At 43.2% G+C, this 17,613-nt stretch overlaps 1 protein-coding gene across 1 annotated transcript; it reads left to right on the top strand.

The window, feature by feature from the left end:
* The first annotated feature begins 1,991 nt into the window (after positions 1–1,991).
* On the top strand, positions 1,992–13,482 carry Adipoq (adiponectin, C1Q and collagen domain containing). The gene is made up of 2 exons (XM_004654524.2): positions 1,992–2,211; positions 11,720–13,482. Exons 1-2 carry the CDS (start codon positions 1,992–1,994, stop codon positions 12,238–12,240), a joined length of 741 nt encoding a protein of 246 aa, XP_004654581.1. The 3' UTR covers positions 12,241–13,482.
* Positions 13,483–17,613: the final 4,131 nt, after the last annotated feature.

Genomic DNA, 17,613 nt, shown 5'->3' with positions numbered 1-17,613 from the left:
CAGGCTTTGTGCAATCTTGAGGAGACAAGCAAATTAGTTTTCAAAAAGGTGAAACAGAGCTAGAGAAATGACTTAGTGGTTAAGGCGCTTGCCTGCAAAGCCAAAGGTCTCAGGTTTGATTCCCCAGGACCCACATAAGCCAGCTGCACAAGGTGGCTCAAGCATCCAGAGTTCGTTTCCAGTGGCTGGAGGCCCTGGTGAACCCATTCTTTCTTCCTCTCTCTCGGTCTCTCTCTATCTGCTTCTTTCTCTCCCTCAAATAAATAAAAAAAATTAAAAATGCTTAACCTTAAAACCATGGGGGAAAGAAAAGGTAAAACAGAGCCGGGTGTGGTGGCGCATGTCTTTAATCCCAGCACTTGCATCGCAATGAGTTCGAGGCCATCCTGAGACTACACAGTGAATTCCAGGTCAACCTGGGCTAGAGCAAGATCCTATGTGGGGTGGGGGGAGAAGAGAAGAATCCTTTGGCTGCTCATATCATTGGGGCTCTTTGCTAGAGCTCCAAAGCACATGTTTTAATATTTATTTATTTATTTATTTGAGAGCGACAGACACAGAGAGAAAGACAGATAGAGGGACAGAGAGAGAATGGGTGCGCCAGGGCTTCCAGCCTCTGCAAACGAACTCCAGACGCGTGCGCCCCCTTGTGCATCTGGCTCTCGTGGGACCTGGGGAACCGAGCCTCGAACTGGGGTCCTTAGGCTTCACAGGCAAGCGCTTAACCGCTAAGCCATCTCTCCAGCCTGAAAGCACATGTTTTAAATACAGCCCGTACTCCCTACTTCTTTCCATCTTCTATTTATCCTTGCTTTCACTTTCTTTTCCTTTCTTTCTATTCCCTCCCTTTAAAAAATAGCAAAAAGTTTGTCTCGGGCCTGCTCTGCGCTGTTAACATGTTATGCTTGCACTCTGTTTAATGGAGGAACAGATGAGCAAAACTGGAACTACCGTAATTGCCCAACTGTAATAATAGGAGTCCAGGTACCAGGGGGACCAAGAAGAAGCCAGCCCAGACGGTGTGTGTGTGTGTGTGTGTGTGTGTGTAGTGCGGGCAGGGACAGGGCTTCCTAAAGGAGTTGACATCCAAACTGAGTTCTAAAGGCTGAGTAAGGATTAGGAAGATTCACAGGGGCAGCTAAATTAGCCCAGGCAAATCTGGTCAGGAGCGCTCTGGCTGGCAGAAGGCATAGCTGTTGTCTGCTGAACTTCAAGCAAGGCTCTGTGTATGAGCACATGTAAGAAATGGTCAAATGAGCAGGGCATAGTGGCGCACGCCTTTAATCCCAGCATTCGGGAGGCAGAGGTAGGAGGATTGCCACGAGTTCAAGGCCACCCTGAGACTACTAGTGAATTCCAGGTCAACCTGGGCTAGAGTGAGACCCTACCTCCCAAAAACTAAAAAAAAGCCACAAGAGAAAAGAAAAGAAAAGAAATCATCAAATGTATTACCCAGGAGAGGAGAAAGGGAAGAAAAGTAATGAGAAAGAGAGTGTGGGGCGGGAAGAGAGGAAGGGAAGGAGGAAGGAAGCAAGAAAGGAAGAAAAGAGAGAGGAAAATGGGAGAAAAAGAGGACTAGAAGAAGAAAGCTGCCAGGGAGAGAGAAGTTGGTTAGAATTCAAGGGAGCAATCTCAATCAATTCTGGAAAACCCAAGAAGACCCTTGAAATTTTCCTTGTGTCTGATCCTGTGCTCAGATATGGGGACACTGTAAGAGGGCCACCCCTGCCATCCCTGAAATTACAATCCTGCTGAGGATAGAAGACATTCAGGGAATCATACTAAGCATTGCAAATTTCCGATCAGAAGGACATTAAGGTAGGCTGTAATAGGCAGCCAAGGCTCTTCGGGAGAGGCGAGCACTGAGAACGCAGATCTGAGGAGTGGACTCCATTGAGGCTGATGGGGGCCACGCAGGTCTCGGTTGGATGCGCTGTTTCATTCTGCCACTGCCAAGGCTGACGGCGCTCATGTGGATTCCAGGGCCCAGGATGCCGTCCCCGCTGCTGCTGCGAGCTCTTCTGCTGCTGCTCGTGCCGTCCTGTCACGCCGATAGCGCGGCCGAAGGACCTGCAGACCCGCTCTCCCTACCCAAGGGAGCTTGTGCAGGCTGGATGGCAGGAATCCCAGGGCATCCTGGCCACAACGGGACCCCAGGCCGTGATGGCAGAGACGGAAGCCCCGGAGAGAAGGGAGAGAAAGGAGATGCAGGTAAGAACAAGGGTCTGGCCTCGCCTGGGTAGAGGAAGGTTTGGAGGGCTATGGGAGAACAAGAGGCCTACACAGGTGAGAAGCAAAACTCTTTTCTTTTTCTTTTTTGGAGGCAGGGTCTCACTCTAGCCCAGACTAACCTGGAGTTCACTAGGTAGTCTCAGAGTGGTCTTGAACTCACAGCAATCAGCCTACCTCTGCCTCCCGAGTGCTGAGATTAAAGGTGTACACCACCATGCCCAGCAAAAAGCAAAACTTTAAAGAAAAATATTTTTTTTATTTGAGATAGAGAGAAAGAGAGACAGAGAGAAAAAGAGGAAGAGAGAGAATGCATACATCAGGGCTTCCCCCCACTGTACATGAATTCCAGATACATATGCCATTTTGGCTTTACCTGGTACTGGGAATAGAACCTGGACCATCGCACTTTCCACACATCTGCCTTTAACTGCTGAGCCACCTCTCCAGCCAGAGAAGCAAATTATTATATGCAATCCATAAGGAACCTGGAGCTCAGGTTATATTCCAGGAGTGAGACTGTGGTTCCTCTCTACTGAGGTACTTTGATATATATATATATGTAACTTTTTTATCTACAACTTCCATAATTATAGACAATAAGCCATGATAACTTCCTCTCCTTCCCCACTTTCCTCTTCACAAATCCATACTCCATCATGTCCCCTCCTCCTCTCAACTAGTCTCTCTTTTATTTTGATGTCATCATCTTTTCCTCCTATTCTAAGGGTCCTGGGTAGGTAGTACAAAGCATTGCCAGGTCATGGATATCCAGGCTGTTTTGTGTCTGAAAGGCTGCTCTGTTAGCAGGCCTACCCTTCCTTTGGCTCTTACATTCTTTCTGCCACCTCTTCTGCAATGGACCCTGATAGAGATCTTTCAGTGCTGAGAACTCCTCTGTCACTTCTTCTCAGCACCAGGTTGCCTTTTGAATCATCCCAAAGGTCACCACCATCTGAAAAGAGAAGTTTCTCTAACCCAAAAGTGAGAGTAGCATTAATATATGAGTATGAACGTCAAGAGAAGTGCTTACAGGACAGTTTGGTGAGCATAACATATGCATTTAGGCAGACAGCAGCAGACACTACACCCTGTGGCTCATGACTGCCCTGTCATAGGTTTTTAGTATCAGGCATGTATTTCCTTTTGTGGAGCAGACCTCCAGTTCAATTAGTGAGCAGTTGTTTTTCTCCATAACAGGCATGTCTTTATTGTACCTGTTGAGTCATTTGGTCTGGCTTGCCAAACTGAAGACTTGGAAGTGTCCACTGTTGTTTATCTTCACTGGTGACTCCTCTCCCCCAAAGGGCTGCATGAAGTATAGCTTTTTCCAGCTTTCTGTTAGCTAGTCTACAGGGAGAGGTTTTCAGCTCAGCTCCATTTTGATTTCTCAGTGACCTTGCAGCCCAAGTATGTGGAGTCTTTAGCAATAAGGTCTTACCATCTATTCCTGGTGGGAAACCAAGAGCCTTGTCAATGGCCTGTAATGTTTTGGGGACATTACAGACTTCCATGGCTAACAACTCACTGGAAGGTATCCCATTCCTGGTGCTGAAAATTTTCTAGTAACATTCTATGGCTTCTGGGTGCACCATTGTCCAAAAAAGCAGGTTTCCATACAGCTCATTCATGGCCTCTTAAATTTTGATTAACCCTCTCCCACCCTTCCTTTACTCAAACTATTTCCCTGACCTCACTTAGGCCATTCCGCCCCCAGTAATCTGTTCATCTAGTTACATATATACAATACCATCCCCTTAAATCCTCCCTGTTCTTCCCTCCCTTATAACCCCTGTCTAGTTACTGGCCTCTGCTACTGATTTTTACCCCAACTCACACAAACATTTGTAGCTAGGATCAACATATGAGAGAGAATATGTGGTGTTTGGCTTTCTGGGCCTGGGTTACCTCAATTAGTATAATCCTTTCCAGATCCATCCATTTCCCTGAAATTTTTATTTTTCTTTATCATCGTGAATAGAACTCCATTGTATAAATGTACCTCATGAGTTTGAGGCCAGCCTGAGACTACATAGAGAATGCCAGGTCAGCCTGGGCTAGAGTAAAACCCTACCTCGAACAACAAACAAACAAAAAAGAAAGGAAGAAAGAAAGAAAGAAAATAGAAAGAAATCCAGGCTTGGTAGTATATACCTTTAATCCCTGTACTGAGGAGGCAGAGGTAGGAGGATTGCCATGAGTTTGAGGCCACCCTGGGAAAAAGAGGCACAGAGAGAGAGAGAATGGGTGTGCCAGGGCTTCTAGGCACTGCAAACGAACTCCAGATGCACACACCACCTTGTGCATCTGGCTTATGTGGGTCAGGGGAATCTAACTGAGGTCCTTTGGCTTAGCAGGCAAATGCCTTAACCACTAAGCCATCTTTCCAGCCCATTGTCTTTTTTTTTAAATTTCTTTTATTGTAATGTAGACATTTTTGCATCTTAAGTTAATTTGATGCTTGGGTTTTCTAATTATCTGTCCTATTCTTAGACATGTAAATCTGATTTTTAAAATTTTTTTATTAGTTTTGTATTCAGCAAATACAGGCAGTTTGGTACCATTCTTAGGCTCACCCATGACCTACCCCCTCCCCATTGGCCCCTCCTTGGTGAGGTATATGGGTCATGCATTGTGGAGTTAGCCCACAGTTATTGGTACGATAAATGTCTCTGCATATCATGACCCAACATGTGGCTCTGACATTCTTTCTGCCACCTCTTCCACAAAATTTCCCTGAGCTATGTTGGGTTCATTTTTGGTCTGCTTCAGTGATGAGGTGTTGGGGGCCTCTGAGGCTCTGGCTCTCTGATTTGGTAGGAGTTGATTTTTCTCTGCGTTGGTCTCCTTCCCCTTTGTGTTGGTATCCGGTTCACAGGAAAACATCACCCTTGCTTGTTTTGCCAATTTTCCTTAGTTTCAGCCAGGGCCCTTTTGAGGTATGATGGGGTGGCTCTCTCCTTAGGATCTACATCTATCTGAAAAAGAGAAGCAGATTCTCCAACGGAGAGTAAGTTAGCACCAGGACAAATAAGATAACCCTTACTTTTTTTTATAGAGAGTTTAATAGTTGCAGGCCCTCTTGTAGCCCATGATTGATGGTAGCTTGATATTGGAGAGTGGGCTTATGTTTGGATATGGTTCTGACTTGTTTTCCAGCTCTAGCTATGGGTCCCATACCACTGAGGGGATCAGCCAGATCAAGAGCAGTTGGTTCCTCACCATGGCTGTGTGCCACTATTGAACTTGTGTGGGCATCACATCAGGTTATTTGCTGCTAAGTGGTGAGACCATGAGTTGGTTGGACAGATATTGGTCATTTCCCCCAGTCGCCCATGTAGCACCTTCTGGCACTAGACATACTGACTGTCGGTGCACTGACTCTCTCCTGGCTTCCAGCCATGCCTTTCCATTTTACATGTCAGCTGCATATGGTGTCTTCAGCAGTAGGGTCTTACCACTAACCTTTAGTGGGTCATCAGGTACTCTGACAGAAACCTGTCATTCTTTTAGGAAACCTTGTAGATTTCTCTGATCAAAAGCTCATTGTGGATGATAGCCCCATGATATACTGGGAGCTATAGGTCAGTGCCCTTTAAGAAAATGAGGAAAAAGATAAATAATATACAAGAGTTAGAGAGGTGAGAGAGAGAGAGAGAGAGAGAGAGAGAGAGAGAGAGAGAGAGGGAGAGGGGGAGGGAGAGGGAGGGAGGGAAGATGTAGAGGATTTAGGTTAGACTTGATCCTATCCTCTCCAGTGTCTTGTGGTTCAGGTGTTTCCTGTAAGGGCCTGGTGAAGGTTCAGCCATTTGGTCTGCCTTTTAGGAAGTAGAAATTTTATGATACCATTACCATTTGGGTCTAGAGTAGTGTTTCCCATCCCTTCGATGTCCTCCCCTCCCTCCCCATCCAACCTAGTGTCTAGTCCATGAGATGCTTGCTGGGTATGTAAGGTACCTTGGGTAAATTCAAGTTAGGTGCTGTAGATGAGTGAGACTATATGGTGATATTTTTTCTGTGATTGGGTAATTTCACTGAGAATGATCTGTTCCAGGTTCAACTATTTTCCCTCAAATTTCATTGTGCCATTTTTTCTTACTGCTGTATAGAATTCCATTGTGTAGATAGTTATCCATTCTTCTAGTGATGGACATCTGTATTGATTCCAGCTCTTAGCTATTGTGAATTGAGCTGCTATAAACATGGTTGAGCAAATCTCTTTGGCCTGTGGTTTGAAGGTTTTAGGGTAGATGCCCAGTAAGGGAATAACTGGGTCTGTTGGTATATCTATAGTTAGCTTTTTCAGGAGTCTCCATATTGCTTTCCAAAGTGGTTGTACCATCCTACATTCCCACCAACAGAAGATGAGTGTTCCTACTTCTCCACATCCTCACCAGCATTTATTTTCATTTGATTTTTTGATGTTTGCTATCCTTATTGGGGTTTGGTGGAATCTCATAGTTTGTTTTAATTTGCATTTCTCTGATGATTAGGGATGATGAACATTTTCTTAAGTGTGTGTTTGCCATTTGTAATTCTTCCTCTGTGAACTGCCTGTTCAGCTCTTTGCCCCATTTTGTGAGTGGGGTGTTTGACTTCTTACTGTTTAGATTTTTGAGTTCTTTGTAGATTCTAGAGATTAGGCCTCTATCAGTTGGATAACCCACAAATATTTTCTCCCATTCTGTGGGTAATCTATTGGCTTTGCTTGTTGTATGCTTGTCTGTAAAGAAACTCTTCAGCTTCATGTGATCCCATTGGTTGAGTGACTATTTAAGATGGTGAGCTACTGGGGTTTTGTTCAGGAAGTCTTTTTCAATTCCTATATCATGGAAAGTACTTCCTAAGTTTTCTTCCAGTAGTATTTAAGTTTTTTATCTTATATTGAGGTCTTTGATCCATTTGGATTTGAGTGTAGTGCATGGTGAAATGTGTGGATCAAGTTTCAGTTTCCTGCATGTGGTTATCCAGTTTGTCCAGCACCATTTGTTGAAGATGCTATCTTTTTTCCAGCCTATATTGTTTGGGCCTTTGTCGAATATCAAGAAGCTATAGTTGCTTGACCCAAAGTCTGGGTCCTCAAGTCTATTCCATTGGTCTATACTCCTGTTGTTATGCCAGTACCATGCTGTTTTTATTACTATGGCTTTGTAATATAGCTTTAGATCAGGTATGGTGATGCCTCCAGAGGTATTTCTTTTGCTGAGGATATGTTTGGACATGCAAGGCCTTCTTCCTTTCCATATAAAATTTGAGATCATTTTTTCTATCTCTGTGAAGGACACTGTAGGGATTTTAATTGGAATTGCATTAAATCTGTATATTGCCTTTGGTAGGATTGTCATCTTCACAGTGTTAATTCTGCCTATCCAGGAGTGTGGGAGGTCTTTTCATTTCCTCAAGTCCTCCTCTGTAAATCTGATTTTAATATTTTATTTATTTATTTGAGAGACAGAGAGAGAGAGAAAGAGAGAGAGAGAGAGAAAGAGAGAAAGAGAGATACAAAAATAGGTAGGTAGAAAGAGAGAAAATGGGCATGCCAGGGCCTCCAGCCCTGAAATGAACTCCAAACACATCCACCCCCTATGCATCTGGTTTATGTGGGTTTTGGGGAATCGAACCAAGGTCCTTTGGCTTTGCAGGCAAGCACCCTAACTGCTAAGCCATCTCTCCAGCCCATAAATCTGAGTTTACATATCTTCAGGGTAGGACTTTAAGGTGCCAGATATAGCTCTTATATTACTCCGAGTTACAGCAGAAATGACCTCAGGAGTTGAGTTTGCTTGCTATGCAAGTATTCTTGTAGGCTTGGTAGAGAAAATTACTGGTAACTTCTAAAATTCAACTGAGTAATCTACACAGTCAATCAAAATCAGTACAGAATATTTATGCAAGAATGGGGATTAAAAAAAACAACAGATAATCAAATAAAGCCAAAGTCCCTAAGTGTGTGTTGAGCCACACCTTAATCCTGTCAACTGGGAGGTTGAGATTTCTGGTCTGAAATGAGTTCCAGGTCAGCCTGGGGTCGAGTGAGACCCTGCCCCCAATAATGACAGAAGAAAACGACAAAGGTCCTACAAGTCAGAAAATGTCAACGTAACAATACACCAAAATCTAGCTTATTCGAGAATGGTAAAATCAACCAAGAATACATTAGTCAAATCTAACACATTTCTGCCTTGACATGGAAGGTGAAGTTAGCAGTTCTGGTGCAGGCCCAGGTACCTGGCTTTGTGTAAATAGGCCCTGTCACCTTTTGGGACGGCTTCCAAGCTCAGCAACGCTGAGTGCCCACTCAGTCCCTCTGTGTTGTGCTGTGGACTCAGGCTGCTTGGGTTGCTGGATCTGGTGTTCTCATCAGCTGGGCTGGATGCTGTGAGGCAAGGGGATGGATGAGTTCTCTGGTGGTTCCTGGCCGTGGTGGTTGGGGGAAGGGAGGCTGTGCAGGATGCCTTGAGTTGTCCCAGAGCTGCTCAGCTGGTCCTGTTTGTGTTCTCGTTCAGCAGCTGCTCAGCTGGTCCCTGCTGTCTTCTCCTCTGGGTTTCTTGACTTTGCAAGGAGACTGGTGTGAGTGGAAATTCCCTTCCCTGACTTCTGTTTGCAGCTCTCTGTCAGGCCACATGGGCAGGCATGTGGACTGGGGAAGCTGGGACCTCAGCCGGATTCTGGTTGGTTTCCTGCTTGCTGGAATCTCCTGCTCCTCTGCTATGGCTGATAGTTCTTATACACTTTCACTTTTTTGTAGAAGAGTGCATTTTGCTATTTTTCTGCTTATTTCACTCTCTCAGCTGCTTTGGCATGGCTACTACACTCACCATCTTACCTGGAAGTCTTTTTTTTCTTTTTAAAAATATTTTTTGCTGGGCGTGATAGCACACACCTTTAATCCCAGCACTTGAGAGGCAGAGGTAGGAGGATCACCATGAGATGACAAGGCCACCCTGAGATGACATTGTGAATTCCAGGTTAGCCTGGGCTACAGTGAGACCTTACCTCGAAAAACAAACAAACAAAAAATATTTTTATATTTATTTATTTATGAGAGAGAGAAAGAGTGAGAGAATGAGCATGCCAGGGCCTCTAGCCACTTCATATGAGCTCCAGACACATGTGCCACTCTGTGCATCTGGCTTTACATGGGTGCTGGGGAATTTGAACCCAGGCCATCAGGCTTTCAAGCACGTGTCTTTAGCCACTGAACCATCTCTCCAGCCCTTATTCTTTTTGTTTATTTATTTAATATTTTATTTATTTGAAAAAGAGAAAGAGAGAGGGAGGGGGAGAGAGAGAATGGGCATAACATGGTCTCTAGCTGCTGCAAATGAACTCCAGATACATGCGCCACTTTGTGCACCTGGCTTATGTAGGTCTTGGGGAATCGAATCTGGGCCCTTTGTCTTTGCAGGCAAGTGCCTTACCCACTAAGCCATCTCTGTAGCCCTTCATTTTTTTCTTGTTTTTCGAGGTAGGGTTTCACTCCAGCCCAGGCTGACCTGGAATTCATTATGTAGTCTCAAGGTGGCCTCAAACTCATGGCGATCCTCCTACCTCTGCCTTCTGAGTGCTGGGATTAAAAGCATGCACCACCACGCTTGGCTTCCTTCCTATTATTCTTGCTTACTTAAACTTATTTATTTATTTGCAAGGAAAAGAGAGACAGAGAGAGAGAGAGAGAGAGAGAGAGAGAGAGAGAGAGAGAGAAAGAGAAGGAGTGGGCCAGGGCTTCTTGCTGCTGGAAACAAACTCCAGACTTATGCACCTTTCTGTGCATTTGGCTTCATGTAGGTACTGGGGAATCAAACCTGGGTCTTTAGGCTTTGCAGGTAAGCACCTAAACTGCTGAGCCATCTCTCCAGCCCTCATATGCCTATTGTCATTTCCCCTTTAATTCTTATCCCATCTGAAAGCTTCCAGCCACACTTACTGTGCTCTCCTGAAGTACTCCTTATTCTTCAGAGAACCCTTGGTTGGGTTAAGGAGTCAAGTCTAGGGCTGGTCATGCAGCTCAGGTGGCAGAGTGCTTGCTTAAGCATGCATGAAGCTCTGGCTTCTGTCTCTAGCATGACATAAAACTAGGTTTGGTGGTGCACATCTGTAATCCCAGCACTTGAGAGGTAGATACAGTGTTGCAGTCAGGTTCCCATTGCTGCCTGAAAATACCTGACCAAGAGCAGCTTGTGGGAAAAAATTTTATTTTGGCTTACAGACTCTAAGGGAAGCTCCATGATGGCAGGGGAAAACGATGGCATGAGCAGAGGGTGGACATCACCCCCTGGCCAACATAAGGTGGACAATAGCAACAGGAGAGTGTGCCAAACACTGGCAAGGGGCAACTGGCTATAATACCCATAAGCCGGTCCCCAACAATACATTGCCTCTAGGAGGCATTAATTTCCAAATCTCTATCAGCTGGGAACCTAGCATTCAGAACACCTAAGTTTATGGGGACATCCGAATCAAACCACCACACACAGGTAGATTAGAAGTTCAAAGTCATCCTTAGATACATAGCAAGTTTGAGGTCAGCCTGAGCTACATTCGAACCTATTTTAAAAGAAAAATTAAATAAAAGAAAGAATTTAAAAATGTCTAACATGTATGACTCTATTAGTTATTACTGGAAGAAAATGTGATTCAACATGCCAAACTCAATGGGGTACAAATGCCCAGAATATGGAATCCAGGGAAAATATACTCAGTGATATGTGGATTAACAATGATATTTCATGCAGGAGACAGGGCTGGAGCCTGGCCCTGAAGGGTGATGAGGTAGAATAGAGGAGGGAGGTCATCCTAGACAGAAGGTATAGAGAATACAACAGAGGTTGGTTGAGCCAGCACTCAGTGTAGAGTGGCGGTGATGGAGACTTAGAGGAGATGAGGCTGGATATGAATTTATGGGAACCTTTTGGGTCATGGAGAATATAGAAAGGCACTTGATGAATGAATAGATGATTGAATAAATGAATGAATAATGTTCAGACACTGGCTGACACTGACTTATTACCATTAATTCAGAGGTCCACCCAGCCAAATAATCCTAAAATCAATAGAGAATAATCAACCAAGATTTATTGTCTAGTTTGGAAACTCTAGAGGTTATTTACCCACTTACTCATCTCTTCATTCCTTCATAGATGATTCTACTTTTGTTTTCTCAAGGTAGGATCTCACACTAGTCCAGGCTGATCTGGAATCTACTATATAGTCTCAGGGTGGCCTTGAACTTGCAGTAGTCCTCCTACCTCTGCCTCCCAAGTGCTGGGATTAAGGGCATGTGCCACCACACCTGATTTCATAGAGGATTTGAAAGATGAGGTTGAAGATGAACATGTGGGGACCTGCTGGTCTTTGAAGAGTAAATGACATCTTTCCTTGCCTTGTTAAGCAGATTATGAGTAGAGGCCCAGAGACAATGTTTTCAGATGAGAATAACCTGAGCAGGAGTTCTGTTTCCTACGGTCACTGAATTCTTCTCATTCTCTAGGTCTTGCTGGTCCTAAGGGTGATACTGGTGACATGGGAGTGATTGGGGCTGAAGGTCCCCGAGGCTTTCCAGGAACCCCAGGCAGGAAAGGAGAGCCCGGAGAAGGTGCTTACGTGTACCGCTCAGCATTCAGTGTGGGGCTGGAGACCCGCGTCACTGTCCCCAATGTTCCCATTCGTTTCACTAAGATCTTCTACAACCAGCAAAATCACTACGATGGCACCACTGGCAAGTTCCACTGCAACATCCCAGGGCTGTACCACTTCTCCTACCACATCACCGTATACATGAAAGATGTGAAGGTGAGCCTCTTCAAGAAGGACAAGGCTGTTCTCTTCACATATGACCAGTATCAGGACAAGAACGTGGACCAAGCCTCCGGTTCTGTGCTCCTCCAGCTGGAGGTGGGCGACCAAGTGTGGCTGCAGGTGTATGGGGAAGGGGACCATAATGGACTCTATGCAGATAACGTCAACGACTCCACCTTCACAGGGTTCCTTCTCTACCATGATACCAACTGACCACAAGCAACTCGGAACTTCCACCAGCTCAAATAGGAGTGACCAAGCTTTCAGAATAGCTTAGGGCTTTGATTTTGTTGTTTAGTTTGCTGATGATGAATATCATTCATTCATCCACTCACTCATCCATTCAAATATCTTTCTACAAAAGTCACATGCTGTATTCTTAGTTCTGAAGAAGACCTGTCTCCTGGTCTCCAGGATCTCTTATGTAGAATCCATAACAGATAAAAGTAACACTTACTGGGGGAGTTTTGCCCATGGGCAATAGTTGGCACTGCTGTTTGGTGCTCACTGTCTCTTTTTATGTTCATGCCAGTCTTATAGGATACACATGAAGATTAGTATCTCCTCTTTTAACAGTTGAGGTCCTTAGGCTGAGGAGGTTAAACAATTGTCTAAAGTCACACAGGTATCAAAAAGTGACATAGCTAAAAATTAAACTCTGAGCCATGGACTGTTTCCATTATATTTTATCATTTCAAAAACATACAAATTTCATTGGGGTGTTAGCAGGGATATCTTGCCCACCTCAAGTCAAGACTTCTTCCCTATAGAGCTCCCTCAAAGTAGGTGGGATTGTTTTTTTCCTTCTTTGTTTTTCAATGTAAGGTCTCACTCCAGCCCAGCTGACCTGGAATTCACTATGTAGTCTCAGGCTGGCCTTGAACTCACAGTGATCCTCTTACCTCTGCCTCCCAAGTGCTGGGATTAAAGACATGTGCCACCTTGCCTGGCAAAGTAAGTGTTTTTTCCCCCCCCTAACCACTTGCTGGCCTCTGCCCTGCTCTGGGCTTCTGTTTCTTTCTGCTCACTCCCTTCCCTCCAGCTGAGAAAACTGCTTCTACCTCCACATGTTGAATTTGTCCCTGCCCCTCAAAGCAACTTGGATAGGAGCTTCTCTGATGTGATCTCTTTTGTGTCCTTAGTGTTGTGCCACAGAGGAGAACCCTACATGCGGGACACGTCCTCTATTAGACTTTCTATTAGGACCGAGCTGCCTTCTTGCAATACTTTGTGGGGTTTTGATAAATGCCTCATAAAGTGCAATCTCCTGACTCCCATATCTGCCCAGAATTCACTTCATTTTAATCTCCTCACAACTCATTCTTATCACAGAATCCTTTTCATTTAGGAAGCCCCTGGATTTAAGCTCCATGTCCTTACTCAAAAGCTTGACAGGGCTAGAGAGCTGGTTTAGCCATTAAGGTGCTTGTCTGGGAAGCCAAAGGCCTCAGGTTCAATTCTACAATGCCCACATAAGCCAGATGCACAAGGTGCAGTATATGTCTGGAGTTCATTTGCAGTGTCTAGAGGCCCTGGCACACCCATTCTCTCTCTCTCTGCTCTTTATCTTTTTCAAATATATATATGTATGTATGTATTAAAGTTTGACCCTGTCCCAATGAGGTAAGGGAGGATTAGCTTTCTAACACTTAGAGAATTGTCCCTCAGAAGGGTAGCTTTGGCCTGAAACTCAAAACTCATCGAGGGATTTGGAAACCATGCTTTCCATAGGTACCAACAAGGTGAACAAAGATGTGGGTCTACTGAATTCATTCTTGTTCCTCAAGAATTACAGATGGTTCACTGTAAGAGGCCAGGCCCTTTGCTCACTCTTCTGTGAGCCTCTGCCTGGTTAGATCCACATGGCCTAAGCATATAATTAGCTCTGGTCTCCATTTTTTTTTTTTTTTTATTTTTATTAACATTTTCCATGCTGGTCTCCATTTTGAGGTTTACCTTGACATACCCTGCTGGGCTTTCCAGAGCAATGTATGTTAGAGGTGCAGCCTGGTTGTGGGGAGCAGCCTTCACCCAGCCTTCTCAGCCCTGTGGTTCGAGTACCTGCAGCCTTCAGGCAGCTGTGGCTGACCGCACGGGCAGGTTTATTGTTGTATTTTTAAAAACAAGTGGTACTTGAAATCAAACTAGGGCCTCTACATGCCAGGAAAGTGCCCATGGAGACACATACCCAACTCCAGATTTTTGTTTTTTTCAAGGTAGGGTCTTACTCTAGCTCAGGCTGACCTGGGATTCACTATGTAGTCTCAGGATGGCCGTGGACTCATGACTATCCTTCTATCTCTGCCTCCCAGGTGCTGGGATTAAAGGCATGTACCACCATGCCCAGAAGATTTGGTATTTTTAACTGTTCTTCAAAACCAAGAGGTGTTTGATATTTGAAAAACAGATTAATTCTTTCAAATGGTTATCGTATGTCAATTAATAGAAGTCTTATTTGTAAACAATAAAAAAAATTACAGGCTTGGGAGCTAGCTATCTCAGTCTAGTTTGATCTACAGAATTTATGTAGAAAAAAGTTGGGCATGTTGGGGTGCACTTTTTATCCCAGTCTGGGGAGGCAGGAACATGAGGGTCCCTGGGACTTGTCAGCCCACCAGTCTAGCCTATTTGGCTACTTGGTGAGTTCTAGGCTAGGGAGAGACACCTTGTCTAAAACAAAGAAGGATACTGAAAGAATCACATCTGAAATTGTCCTCTTGCCTCTACATGCACACACATGCACCTACACACACGCATATATCCCCTATACCCAAGCTGGTACATGCATGTGGGTCGGTGTAAACAGTGCACACACAAATTATAAATTATTGATGATAGTCAACGTTGTTTTAGGAGACAGTTGTGGAGTGAAACTCTTCAAATGTTAAATGTTTAGAGAGGTAATACACCCGCATAAATAGAGGCACAGAGAACATTAGCTTTGCTTATAATTTTAATTTCTGGATGAGTCTCTTTTAAATGTATACTGCTGTTTACTAGTGATTACTATTTCTACATATTGGCTTTGTCTTTAAAGTGTTTGCATATCATTTATTTTCTACAAGTAAAGATTATATTGAGTATGAAAAAAAAGCACTTGCTGTACGTGGCTTTTGTTCTTATTTCTGGAGAAAGACTTGGGATTAGGGAGGGATAAACTATGTTAGATCACTCTGTGAGTGGCAGAAAATCCAGCTTCAAGCTAAGGCAAGTATAAATGCATAAGTGGAAAAATGCAACAGTCATTCTTTTTTCTTTTTTATAATAGTTGCTCCATTTTCAAGGAAAGCTTGAACCAGGGGCTCAAAGCAATCAAGTTCCTTTTCTGACTTTCCTTCCAGGCTGTTTTCCGCAGTGTGGGTGCCACTCACTCTCAGACTTTGGTTCTAGGCTCTGCCTAATGAGATCAAAGCTGGAGCCTGCCCTCCAAGTCTTAACACTGCACCATCCAGCCAAACGGACATTGTCTTTTTGGTTGCTTCCAAAGACAAGAGATGAAACTCTTTCCCAGAAATGCTAGCACTCAGGTCTTATCAATCTCATTGGCTTTGGCTGGTTGTTTGTCCATCTCTACCCAATCACAGAACTGGAGAGATGGAATATACTTACTGAGTTAAGGTTAATTGTTGCTCAAGATAGACGTATTTAGAAGTATTTCTCCCTAAAAATAAAGTCTGAACATTGTTACCACAAGTGAGAGAATGGGTTATGGATGAAAATTAAAACATGTTGACCCCATATTCTCTTTCTTCTTTTGGAGGCAGAGTCATGCTCTAGCCCAGGTTGACCTGGAACTCACTTGGCATAGCCCAGGCTGGCTTCAAACGGCACTCCTCTGACCTCAGCTTTCCGAGTGCTGGGATTAAAGGCATATGGTACTATGCCCAGCTAAACTTTTTATTTTAAATCTTTTTTTTTTCTGAACATAGCAATTTTTTAATTGACACAGTATTCTGGATACAAGTATAATACCACTAGGTGAAGACTGCTTTTACCTCAGAAACCTATGGGTAGAGATAAATCAGGCTTTAGGATAGCCTCATCACTAGTCACATTTCAATCAGTGCTGACCAGAAGTTAATGCAATTTCTTTTGGGCTAAGATTTTCAGTGAGCTTATACAACTAATCTTCCATGTAATATAGACCAATTTAACATGTTTTAAGGTAATCTGTCCTCTTTTAATGACAAATTGGGGTAAGTCAAACAAAGAGAGTTCTTACAAAGGCTAAGCATCCTTTTCTTTTAGGCTACCTTAAATTTTATGTTGCTTATATGTGTTTCCATTAACATTCAAATACAAATTTAGGCAAGTTTCAGCTTAAGAATCCTGCCAACTATGCTTACTAAAGTTTCTATGCAATTCATACTTCAGGACAACCCAAAGATGATACTTAACTGGTTATAACAGTAAGATGTAAAACTTTTAAAAAGTTTTCTGGTCCTTTAAAATTCAGTAGGGCCACAGACATTAACTGGAAGTAGCATTTGTTAAATAGTAATTTTTAAAAAGCCTTAATCAAAGATGATAATGATAAAATATATAGGCTCTCATATACAATCTTTCTAAATTTTCACCCTGTAGAAAATGATTACAATGTCTTTCAGGCTTGTTATATGCTCCATTAAAAAGAATTAAAAAGAAACCAACAAGAAATTCAACCTTTCAACAAGCTAGAACTGTTTACTGTAAGCATATAGTGAAATTCTGGAAAATATACTACTATACTTAGAGAAAACACTAATGGTAAGCATGTGTTGAAGGCAGCTTATAGATGAAACATGACATATCATATGATTATGAATACAACTTATCAAAAAGGCTGCTCTTTTTCCAAGAATAGCATCACACTAAACACTATATAATTAAGACTGAAAGCTTCTGCACACATGTTCTCTCTGCCTCCAAAGCAGCACGTGCCTCTGAGACATTCTTTTGTTATCATATACTCATTGTGGTCTCACAAATTTTTGTTTGAGCAGGCTAATATAATCACTTAACTATTAAACAAATTTAACCAGTTTCAGGGAACAAGTTTCATAATCAGTAAAGGAACATTAATATTAGCTTCCCCTAACAGAAAGGGAATCTCATATGTGGGAACAGTTGCAAGCCTGGAAAAATCTATAGGAATAGACTATGAAGTCAGTAATGAACTCAAATGTGAATTATCTTTCTAGTGCAACATCAGTCTCCTTACTAGACTAACATGTTCTGCCATGTTTGTTGGTAGTACTAATTAATATTCAGACAATACTGAACAGTTCAAATCATATGGAATTCTGAAAAACTAGAACGATTATTTTTTATTCTGAAAATAGGGCTGAAAAACTCAATTATTTCCTTAGCTTCTTCAGTGTCCTACCATCTTCATTTAAACATGGTCACCTGCAATTCTTTCCTGAGGAAGTGGAATCCAAACCCAATGAGCTGTGGCCTCGTGTGCTTTTCCAGCTGCAGCCTGTGTCGGGTGTCATGGGGGCTGCTTGAACACAGCCCAACAGGAGAGAAACAAACTTCAAATTTTGACAAGTGATTTTTTTTTTTTGGGTAGCATCAAGATTTCTAAGTAGAAAACAAAAATAT

This window comes from Jaculus jaculus, chromosome 5 (assembly GCF_020740685.1).
Source record: "Jaculus jaculus isolate mJacJac1 chromosome 5, mJacJac1.mat.Y.cur, whole genome shotgun sequence".
Taxonomy (NCBI): domain Eukaryota; kingdom Metazoa; phylum Chordata; class Mammalia; order Rodentia; family Dipodidae; genus Jaculus; species Jaculus jaculus.
The sequence above is the reverse complement of the archived record's forward strand: the minus strand, read 5'-3'. Positions and strand labels throughout refer to the sequence as shown.